Source organism: Schistocerca americana, chromosome 1 (assembly GCF_021461395.2).
Source record: "Schistocerca americana isolate TAMUIC-IGC-003095 chromosome 1, iqSchAmer2.1, whole genome shotgun sequence".
Classification (NCBI taxonomy): domain Eukaryota; kingdom Metazoa; phylum Arthropoda; class Insecta; order Orthoptera; family Acrididae; genus Schistocerca; species Schistocerca americana.
The window spans coordinates 267,481,119-267,493,602 of NC_060119.1; the positions used below are offsets into that span (position 1 = coordinate 267,481,119).

Here is a 12,484-nt window from a genome sequence, read left to right on the forward strand (position 1 = left end):
AACAAATATTATTAACATTCTCTATCTTTATGCTTCATGTTTACGTATTTGCAGCCCTTTGCTGCTAAAGGGCTCCGAATTTCAAATGTGTGTGAAATCTTATGGGACTTAACTGCTAAGGTCATTAGTCCCTAAGCTTACACACTACTTAACCTAAATTATCCTAAGGACAAACACACACACCCATACCCGAGGGAGGATCCGAACCTCCGCCGGGACCAACCGCACAGTCCATGACTGCAGCGCCCTAGACAGTTCGGCTAATCACGCGCGGCAGGGCTCCGAATTGTAGCGTATAACATGACAGTGCGTAACGTAACTATATCGCTGCGTCAGAAAAACGTGCTGTGATCGAGTTTTGAATCCGTAAAGTTCGTCAACACATGGAGCACACACTCCTTCAGCATGACAGTGCCCAACTAACCATGAGCACTGCGACATCTACAACAATCCGACGCTTTGGTTTCACTGTCATCGATCATCCTCCATGCAGTCCCGGCTTGACCCTATCCGATTTTCATCTGTTTCAAAAACTTAAAGAATACCTTGGAGTACTTGACTGCGTTAGTGATGAAGCGATACAAGCATGGGTGTGGTTGTGGTTCCGTCAACAAAGCCAAACATTCTACAGTGACGGTACCAATGAACTGCTTCTCGTCAAGATAAATGTGTTCGTCGCCAGGTGAAGATGTTAGAAATAAATATGTAAACACGAAAAATAAAGACGTAGTACTTTTGCTTAATTTAGAAAGCTTGAAGAGTTATGACATAAAAAATTACTTTTGGGCTCGCCCTCGTACCATGTTCCACATTTCTGGCCGTAGACGCACGTCTCAAACTTATATAATATTCATGGTTGTCTCGCTTGCTGACTTGTATATTCTGCTTGCCTCTACGTACGCCCATCTACTTTCGAAGTGAAGTAAAATGAAATTGTTTCAGCGATCCGATTACGTGACTAGCTACAAAAGCACTGTCGGCGTGAAAAGGAAGAAGCAAGGCTATGAGGGTAGCATTTACAGAGAAGGATAGAGACATATATGGACCGGCCATACTAAATATTCTCCACCCTTGTTGGACAATGTCAACAATTAGAATGAAATTTTCACTCTACAGCGGAGTGTTGCTGATATAAAACTTCCTGGCAGATTAAAACTGTGTGCCGGACCGAGACTCGAACTCGGGACCTTTACCTTTGGCAGGGAAGTTCTCTACCATCTGAGCTACCCAGGCACGACTCACGCCCCGTCCTCGCAGCTTTAATTCCGCCAGTACCTCGCCTCCTACCTTCCAAACTTCACAGAAGCTCTCCTACGAGCCTTGCAGGTACTGGCGGAATTAAAGCTGCGAGGACGGGGCGTGAGTCGTGCTTGGGTAGCTCAGTTGGTAGAGCACTTGCCCGCGAAAGGCAAAGGTCCCGAGTTCGAGTATCGGCCCGGCACACAGTTTTAATCTGCCAGGAAGTTTCATATCAGCGCACACTCCGTTGCAGAGTGAAAAATTCATTCTAGAAACGACCCCCAGGCTATGGCTAAGCCATGTCCCCGCAATATCCTTTCTTCCAGGAGTACTAGTTCTGCAAGGTTCTCAGGAGAGCTTCTGTGATGTTTAGAAGGTAAGAGGCGAGGCACTGGCAGAATTAAAGCTGCGAGGACGGGGCGTGAGTCGTGCCTGGGTAGCTCAGATGGTAGAGAACTTCCCTGCCAAAGGTAAAGGTCCCGAGTTCGAGTCTCGGTCCGGCACACAGTTTTAATCTGCCAGTAAGTTTCAATGTCGACAACGTCTCAGTCACTCCTCGGTAACTGCTTGCAGTAGCCTGCTTCATCTGTAATACTGACGGCAAAACTGCAGCATTGCCGTGTACAGCAGCCACATTACGGCAATGTTAACAGCAACACTATTACGACCACATATTGCCGTAAAATATGACCCATGTGAATGCACCTTTAAGGAGAAGGTCTGGTTCGGTAATCAAGAGGCGCAAACATTGCCGAGCAACGATGACCGACGTCTCCCAGAGTGTGGCTAGTACTCTTGAGAACGGAAGTGTGGCGAGTAAATTAGTCGGGAAATATCATCAAAAATACGCAATTTGTATGATACTTGCAAATGAACCTTTACAAGAAGGATTTACTTTTCAAGTATTCCCAAAGACGAAACTGGTTTGGAGTAGACAGTGATCGAATCAGGCACAAGACTCAATTTCTGTCTAATATCTTAAAAAAACAAATGTTGATGTGTTTAACAGTCTCTTTATCTTCTTTACAGAGGTTTCGGAGTCGACGCCTCTATGTTCAGAGATAGACGGTACGTCTCACCTCAAAGACATAATTACAACGAAAAGCATGGTCGTTTCTTAGACATTACAATTGCAGCTAATAGGAAGTTTAGATTCCCTGATATTTTTGTTCTAGTTGCACGCATGGCTTTCATAAGTTTTCTCTGTGATATCGAATGCTGCAGAATATGAAGCTTGATTCATAGCAGTAAACATTAAGGCACTGAGCGCCTATATTCCGTTTTACACTACACTTAAACCTCAGAGCATTGCATGATCTCTTTTCTAAATGTTGTCCACAAAGTCCCGCTACCATTTCCAAAAATCATAACTACAAAGCTATTGGAAATAGAGCACCATGATTTGTGGTAAAACATTTAGCAACTTTTTTTGCTGTTGCATCAGAATTTAATGTCTGACCCACTCGTCGTTCGTAGGGCACAAAGGTGATACTCGAGTTCTCCCTATGTAGGTGTCAGCATTGCAGCATCAATAGTTCTGTCTGCTTCACTGATTCGTGCGCCAAGGGCAGCAATCATTCTCTGATGTTGTGTATACGTGATCCTTGTCAAAACCTCAGAAAAAGAAGTGCCGGGTGATTATAATTACAAAGCAGCTACTGGTGGAGGACCAGTGTCGGTTATAATTATAGTTGTTGTTATTGTTGTTGTTGTTGTGGTCTACAGTCCAGAGACTGGTTTGATGCAGCTGTCCATGCTACTCTATTCTGTGCAAGCTTCTTCATCTCTAAGTAACTACTGCACCCTACATCCTTCTGAATCTGTTTAGTGTATTCATCTCTTGGTCTCCCTCTACGACATTTACCCTCCACGCTGCCCTCCAATATTAAATTGGTGATCCCTTGATGTCTCAGAACATATCCTACCAACTGATCTCTTCTTATACTCACTCCCCAATTCTATTCAGTATCTTCTCATTAGTTTTATGATCTACCCTTCTTCAGCAGCCTTCTACAGCACCACATTTCGAAAGCCTCTGTTCTCCTCTTGTCTACACTGTTTATCGTCCATGTTTAACTTCCATATATAGCTACACTTCGTACAAATACTTTCAGAAAAGACTTCCTGACACTTAAATTTATACTCGATGTTAACAAATTTCTCTTCTTCAGAAACACTTTCTTTGTCATAGCCAGTCTACAATTTATATCCTATCTACTTCGACCATCATCAGTTATTTTTCTCCACAAATAGCAAAACTCATCTACTACTCTAAGTGTCTCATTTCCTAATCTAAATCCCTCAGCATCACCTCACGTAATTCGACTACATTCCATTATACTTGTTTTGCTTTTCTTGATGTTCATCATATATCCTCCTGTCAAGACACTGTCCATTCCATTCAGCTGCTTTTCCACGTCCTTTCTTGTCTCTGACAGAATTACAATGTCGTCGGAAAACCTCAAAGTTTTTATTTCATCTTCATGGATTTTAATTCCTACTCCAAATTTTTCTGTTGTTTCATTTACTGCTTGGTCAATATATAGATTGAATAACATCTGGGATAGGCTACAACCTTGTCTCACTCACTTCTCAACCACTGCTTCCCTTTCGTGCCCCTCGACTATTATAACTGCCATCTGGTTTCTGTACAAATTGTAAATAGCCTTTCACTCCCTGTATTTTACCCCTGCCACCTTCAGAATTTGAAAGAGAATATTCCAGTGAACAATTTCAAAAGCTTTCCTTAATCTATCTTCTAAGGTAAGTCGTAGGGTCAGTATTGCCTCACATGTTCCAACATTTCTACGGAATCCAAACTGATCTTTCTCGAGGTCGGCTTCTACCAGTTTTCCCATTCGTCTGTAAAGAATTCGTGTTAGTATTTTGCAGCCGTGTCTTATTAAACTGATACTTCGGTAATTTTTACACCTGTCAACACCTGCTTTCTTTGGGATTGGAATTATTACATTCTTCTTCAAGTCTGAGGGTACTTCGCCTGTCTCAAGCATCTTGCTCACCAGATGGTAGAGTTTTGTCATTGCTGGCTCTCCCAGAGCTATCACTAGTTCCAATGGAATGTTATCTACTCCTGGGACCTTGTTTCGACTTAGGTCTTTCAGTGCTCTGTCAAATTCTTCACGCAGTATCGTATCTCCCATTTCATCTCCATCTATGTTCTCTTCCATTTCCATAATATTCCCCTCAAGTACATCGCCCTTGTATAGATGCTCTATATACTCCTTCCACCTTTCTGTTTCCTCTTCTTTTCTTAGAACTGGTTTTCCATTTGAGCTCTTGACATTCATACGAGTGGTTCTCTTTTCTCCAAAGGTCTCTTTAATTTTCCAGTAGGCAGTATCTATCTTATCCCTAGAGATATATGCTTCTACATCCTTACATTTGTCACCTAGCCATCCCTGCTTAGCCATTTGCACTTCCTGTCGGTCTGATTTTTGAGACGTTTGTATACCTTTTTGCCTGCTTCATTCACTGCATTTTTATATTTTTCTCCTTTCATCAATTAAATTCAATGTCTTTTTTGTCAACAAAGAATTTCTGCTAGCCCTCATCTGTTTACCTACTTGATCCTCTGGTGCTTTCACTGTTTTATCTCTCAAAGCTAAGCATTTTTCTTCTACTGTATTTCCTTCCCTCGTTCTTGTCAATCGATCCCTAATGCTCTCCCTGAAACTCTCTACAACCTCTGGTTCTTTCAGTCTATCCAGGCCCCATCTCCTTAAATTCCCGCCTTTTTGCACTTTCTACAGATTTAATCTACAGTTCACAACTAATAAATTATAGTCAGTGTCCACATCTGACCCTGGAAATTCTTACAATTTAAAACTTGGTCCCTAAATCTCTGTCTTACCATTATATAATCTATCTGAAACCTCCGAGGGTCTGGAGGCCTCTTCCACGTACACAACCTTCTTTCATGATCTTAAGCCAAGTGTTAGCTATGATTAAGTTATGCTCCATGGAAAATTCTACCAAGCAGCTTTCTCTTTCACTCCTTATCCCCATTCCATATTCACGTACTACTTTTCCTTCTGTTCCTTTTCCTATTATCGAATTCCAGTCCCCCATGACTATTAAATTTTCGTCTCCTTCACTGTATGAATAATTTCTTTTATCTCATCGTACATTTCTTCAATCTCCTCGTCATCTGCGGAGCTAGGTGGCATATAAACTTGTACTACTGTGGTAGGCGTGGGATTCGATCTATGTTAGCTACAATAATGCGTTCACTATGCTGTTCGCAGTAGCTTACCCGCGCTCCTATTTTTTATTCATTATTAAACCTACTCCCGCATTGCTCCTGTTTGATTTTGCATTCATGACCCTGTATTCACCTGTTCCTCCTGCCACCGAACTTCACTCATTCCCACTATATCTAACTTTCAGCTATCCATTTCCCTTTTTAAATTATCTAACCTACCTGCCTGATTAAATAATCTGACATTCCACACACCGATCGGTAGAACACCAGCTTTGTTTCTCCTGATAACGACTTCCTGAGTAGTCCCTTCCTGGAGATCCGAATGGAGGACTACTAAAAGTTCAAAATGGTTCAAATGGCTCTGAGCACTATGGGACTTAACAGCTATGGTCATGAGTCCCCTAGAACTTAGAACTACTTAAACCTAACTAACCTAAGGACATCACACAACACCCAGTCATCACAAGGCAGAGGAAATCCCTGACCCCACCGGGAATCGAACCCGGGAACGCTACCACACGACCACGAGCTGCGGACCTACTTTAAGTCCGAAAAATTTTAACCAAGAAGACGTCATCATCATTTAAGCCGCTCGCAATACCAGCACAGCAAGACCGTTTTGGTTAATGTTACAATGCCCGATCAGTCAGTCATCCAGACTGTCTCCCCTACAATTACTGAAAAGGCATCTTCAGGAACCACATGTTTGTTTGGCCTCTCAACAGATACCCCTCCGCTGTGGTGAGCCTCCACACCAATGGCAAGGTCCATGGTTCCTGGGTGGAGGGGTAATTATACTGCGACAGTGGAACTTGGTATATATGCTAATGCGTTAATGCGGAACCGATTTATGCTGGGAAAGAAGTTAGTTCCAGTTGTACCACCACGTTAAAATATGGCGCTATACACTGTTACTATGACGGTATGTCATTCATGTTGTCATTTGACAAGCCAAAACGTGGGTGAACAATTTGGCTATTGGGAAAAGAAACCGTGCGCTGTTAGTGCAACTGTTTTATGTGAAAGGCAGCAATTACAGTGCTGCGTGGTGAGAGTATCGGCGACTGAAAGGTCTAAGAAGAGTCCCGTGTCATTAAATGGTTTAAAGATGATGATAACCAAATACGAAAACGTGGGTGAGCTAGGGGTGGCACCTGTAAGAGGGAGGCGTCCTATCCCGATGGAAGTTATTGATGGGGCTGCTGTTGCTGTGATCATTCAGCTCGTGCCCTGGGTTGTGCAAATGCTTGTACAGTGATACGAGAATTGTCCATACCACTGTCAACAGAACGGAAAGTTTTGCGATGTATTTTACATTGGTATCCTTACAAGATCCAGACGGTGCAGCAACTGAAATCTCATGATCCACTACAACGCTCTGAATTTGCTCTTCGGTTTCTAGCACGTATCGAAGTTGCTGACATGTGACTGAGCAATCTATTGAATGACGACGAACATTTACACTGTGGGTGAATACACAGAACTGCCGAATTTGGGCTACTGTAAAACGACGTGTTATCCGAAGAACCATTGCACTCGCAATATGTGACTCTGTGTTGTGAATACACAACACCGTTACTCTCGAATTGTGCAGCATGTGATTCTTGGTTTGGAAGGGCGCAACCGTGTGAAAACCACTATTTTCAAGCAAAAGAGGACATCATTTCATGTCGCTCGGTCAGTGAAAGAGCTGCTTAATGCAACCTTCCACGAGCGTGTTATCTCCAGAGGTTTTCCAGATACCTGCAAGATTACCTGATTTGAATCCATGTGACGTTTGGGTCTGGGGATACAGAAAAGAAGGTGTTTATCAGAGCCATGTTCGGTCTCTACCTGATCTGAAGACTGGGAACACGTTGCTCAGATTCTACTCCTGCAAGCAACTGTTGATCACGAAGTTTCACGGATGCTGCGTCTCGTAGACGCCTCCGGTGCTTATACTGAAAAAGCTGTGTAATCAGCGGTTAATAATAAAATCAACATTATGACTTTCTCACTTGTTCGAGATTTTCTGCTCACATCCAATTCCTAACCCATTACATATAGAAACATTACTGTACTTATATCTTGCATTCTCAGTGCCAGATTTGACATACCGTCACGCAAACAGTGTACAGAGCCAGATTTGCACCTGGTGGTCAAAAATGGAACTTATTTTTCCCAGCGTAAATCGATTCCGCATTAACGCATTATCATATCTACACAGTTTCTCTGCCATGCGATAATTACAGGCCGCACTGTACCTCTGTGAGCAGCTACACTTTAATTATAGCCTGCCAGTATAATGGCGTGAGGGCCATGCGATGGCACCGTCTCAACTCATCCACCTCTCCCGATGTGTGTCATTCAGCATATCCCGCACGTTCAAACTCCACTGTGAGGGTGCACCGTCATGCTGGAAGACGATGGACGGCTGCAACTCTTCAATTTGTGGTACCAGGAACTGTTCGCGCAAGAGCACGTAAACATTCCCACACCAAACATTAAGCTTCCGCTGCCTGCCCGGTCATCTGTGTGGTCTAACGCACTGCCTGCCGGGTGGGAAGGCGTGCCAGTCCCCGCCACAAATCCACCTGGCGGATTAGTGTCGAGATCCGGTGTGCCGGCCAGTCTGTGGATTGTTTTTAAGGCGGTTTTACATCTGCCTCGGTGAATGTGGTTTGATTCCTTTAATTTCCTCTCTGTTACACTATGTCGGCAATTGCTGCGCAAACACTTTCTCCACATCTGGGTACGCCATAATTACTCTACCAAGCAAACATTGGGGTTACACTTATCTGGTGTGAGACGTTCCCGCGTGGGGAAGGGGTGGGGGGGAGGTTCCACTGGGGGCCGAACCGCATAATCCTGGGTTCGGCGTGGGACGGCGGAGGGTGTATGGACTGCTGCTGTAGCCTGTTGTGGATTTGTGTACCACTGAGGGCTATGGCGGGGACGAAGCCTCTCCGTCGTTTCTAGGTCCTCAGTTCCACAACATACAATACAATCTTCTGGCTATCACGGATATATTCACGGGTTTTTTGTGTTTGTTTCGAAGCCCCAAATGTGAATGTTCAGAATTGTGGAATGTTGCTTCATCTGAAAACAGGTACCTTTCTAGGTAGTTATTGTCAACATTCATTGAGAAAAGCAAGGAACACGTAAATGCGTACCGCAAAGGAGACTTGTTTGGATGAAACGATTGGACCATATGGATTTCGTGAGCAAAAATGCGTAACTGCTTGTGTAACTCTTCACGGGCAGTTGATCTTGCTTCCTGCAATTCGTGCGATGCACGACAAATACACTTCAAAAAGCTGCGCTAAAATGCAATTTGCGTTCTGTCATCACGTGCTTGAGACACAAGGGAGCGTCCACTTCGAGGAAGCTTTATACCAAAGTTTGTCTCTTTAAGGATTTCGAACGGCGTCGCTATGCTTGTCTTTGCCAGTGGTGCCCTCCCATACTGACGTCAATAGTTCCGTAAAACCGTTGTCATACATTTGGATTCTGCATAGCAGATGACACGCTGCTCATTCTCCTAGTCTGTTAGACAAATCTGCAACACAAGACAAAGAAAGAAAATCTTTGAAAGCTGCTATACGTTTTACAACAGACCACACTTCTCTATCTCTAACGGCTTGCAAGTTCGGTTTTTTTGAAATGGTAGCGTGAACTTGTAGGCACCCAATACAATTATGGTTATATCTGCTGCTTGTGCACCAATAAATAGCTTTTTCATTGCTAGGTACATTATATCGTGACTTTTATCTGTTACTGCTGAGATTAAGATTGTTCAATGCCACGTGGTGACAAACATGAAAGAATTCCTACCGCAAGTGTCAAAAATTTGCATAGATCGATATAGAGCTCACCATTCTCCTTTTTGTATTTTTCCACTTTACTAATGACAGCTATTTTCGTACATAATTGCAGTTTGTTGATTATAAATTTAGTGTCAACTTCATTATACTTTGAATAATTAAATAAACATACTTTTTCACGTTACAGAAACTGTGCATTGTAAAACCTTTCTATATCAGCTACTCGAGCTCAACATTTGATCAAAATACAGGATTTCAGCTTCATTTACTGATGGCAACATTAAGGATCCATTCTCCTCAGTCAGCCTATAAAATAAGTGATTTTTACGATTTTATGTTGGAAAAACTAATGGCGCAATTAACATAAAGCTTTTGCAAATACACTCCTGGAAATGGAAAAAAGAACACATTGACACCGGTGTGTCAGACCCACCATACTTGCTCCGGACACTGCGAGAGGGCTGTACAAGCAATGATCACACGCACGGCACAGCGGACAAACCAGGAACCGCGGTGTTGGCCGTCGAATGGCGCTAGCTGCGCAGCATTTGTGCACCGCCGCCGTCAGTGTCAGCCAGTTTGCCGTGGCATACGGAGCTCCATCGCAGTCTTTAACACTGGTAGCATGCCGCGACAGCGTGGACGTGAACCGTATGTGCAGTTGACGGACTTTGAGCGAGGGCTTATAGTGGGCATGCGGGAGGCCGGGTGGACGTACCGCCGAATTGCTCAACACGTGGGGCGTGAGGTCTCCACAGTACATCGATGTTGTCGCCAGTGGTCGGCGGAAGGTGCACGTGCCCGTCGACCTGGGACCGGACCGCAGCGACGCACGGATGCACGCCAAGACCGTAGGATCCTACGCAGTGCCGTAGGGGACCGCACCGCCACTTCCCAGCAAATTAGGGACACTGTTGCTCCTGGGGTATCGGCGAGGACCATTCGCAACCGTCTCCATGAAGCTGGGCTACGGTCCCGCACACCGTTAGGCCGTCTTCCGCTCACGCCCCAACATCGTGCAGCCCGCCTACAGTGGTGTCGCGACAGGCGTGAATGGAGGGACGAATGGAGACGTGTCGTCTTCAGCGATGAAAGTCGCTTCTGCCTTGGTGCCAATGATGGTCGTATGCGTGTTTGGCGCCGTGCAGGTGAGCGCCACAATCAGGACTGCATACGACCGAGGCACACAGGGCCAACACCCGGCATCATGGTGTGGGGAGCGATCTCCTACACTGGCCGTACACCACTGGTGATCGTCGAGGGGACACTGAATAGTGCACGGTACATCCAAACCGTCATCGAACCCATCGTTCTACCATTCCTAGACCGGCAAGGGAACTTGCTGTTCCAACAGGACAATGCACGTCCGCATGTATCCCGTGCCACCCAACGTGCTCTAGAAGGTGTAAGTCAACTACCCTGGCCAGCAAGATCTCCGGATCTGTCCCCCATTGAGCATGTTTGGGACTGGATGAAGCGTCGTCTCACGCGGTCTGCACGTCCAGCACGAACGCTGGTCCAACTGAGGCGCCAGGTGGAAATGGCATGGCAAGCCGTTCCACAGGACTACATCCAGCATCTCTACGATCGTCTCCATGGGAGAATAGCAGCCTGCATTGCTGCGAAAGGTGGATATACACTGTACTAGTGCCGACGTTGTGCATGCTCTGTTGCCTGTGTCTATGTGCCTGTGGTTCTGTCAGTGTGATCATGTGATGTATCTGACCCCAGGAATGTGTCAATAAAGTTTCCCCTTCCTGGGACAATGAATTCACGGTGTTCTTATTTCAATTTCCAGGAGTGTAATTTATTGGTTCCTGGTCATCATTTTCTGACTTTTTTAAGTAAATTCACTCATCATTAACACATGGATAGGTAGAGGCGGCCTGCACGTTGCCTGATCTCAATCCTATTCATTCCCCAAAATTTTTAAAAGCATTTTTGAAACACCCTGTATACTATGTGATCCAAAGTATCCGGAAACACCTCTGAATGCGAAAGATGTCACTGGAGGCGGTCCCGCTATTGTAAAAGAAGTAGGAGAAATCTGTGTTGTCAATAGAGAAGCAGTAACAGCAGATTGGAGATCAGTGGCTTCGAACGTGTCGTCGTTGAATGTCACTTGAGGAACGTCCGCCCCCGGTAGATGAGCGCCGGCACGGTAGCTAGCGTGTTCGGTCAGAGGGCTGCTCGTCCTCTGTAATAAAAAAACTGAGTAAAGCACTCAACGGTCAACTTGAACGGATGTCTTGTGACGTCCGGCCAGACCATACGCACCGAACAATACCGAACAAAATTTTAAAAAAAGAGTGGTCAGCGCGACAGGATGTCAATCCCAAGGGCCCGGGTTCGATTCCCGGGTGGGCCGGAGATTTTGTCCGCTCAGGAACTGGGTGTTGTGTTGTCCTAATCATCATTATCGACGCGCAAGTCGCGCGAAGTGGCGTCAAATCTGAAGATTTGCACCAGGCGAACGGTCTACCCGCCGGGAGGCCCTAGTCACACGACATTCACATTTTTTTACTTAAGGAACAAATACTTCAGGGACATTGCAATCCTTCTAGAGCTGCCCACGTCTCCTATTGGTGACGTGAATGTGAAGTGGAAACACGAAGCAGCAATCGCAGCTAAACCAAGACCAGACACGTGTCGTGTGCTGACGTACTGGGACCGCTGAGCGCTTTGGATGGTGATCGTAAAAAAAATTGGATAAAATCAGCGGAAAGAATCACTCGTGAGTTCCCAATCGCTGTCAGCAGTCCAGCTACACAATGACTGGGGATATGGAAGAAAAAAGAACAGGGTACAGTGGTCGAGAAACTCCTTGTATGTCACACATTTCTGCAGTCAGTGCTGAATGGCGCTTGAAGCGGTGTAAACGGTGACGACATTGGACAGTAAATGGTAAAGGTGGGATTTGGAGAGATGAATCACGCTATGAGGTGTGGCTGTCTGATCGAAGGGTCTGGGTTTGTAAAATGCCTGGAGACCGTTACCTGTCATCATATGTAGTACCAACAGCGAAAGGAAGATAAAGGCGGCATTACGTCGGAAGGGTGGGCGGGGGTTCGTGGTTAGTCTGTGGTCCCATACTTTGCTTAAGAAAATAGTATATTCGGAAGCATACGAAACTTTACAGTATAGCATGGCACCCTGTGCTAAAGCAGCGTCTGTAGACTGTAACAGTGGTAAAATAAACTATCCTGCCTAGAATCCAAAG

At 45.1% G+C, this 12,484-nt stretch overlaps 1 protein-coding gene across 1 annotated transcript in view; it reads left to right on the forward strand.

The window, feature by feature from the left end:
- Positions 1-12,484, forward strand: part of LOC124581857 — a 379,210-nt gene that overhangs the window by 292,320 nt on the left and 74,406 nt on the right. The window contains exon 3 of the mRNA XM_047131302.1: positions 2,269-2,307. Coding sequence (XP_046987258.1) covers positions 2,269-2,307 — 39 coding nt within the window. The remainder of the gene's footprint in view (positions 1-2,268; positions 2,308-12,484) is intronic.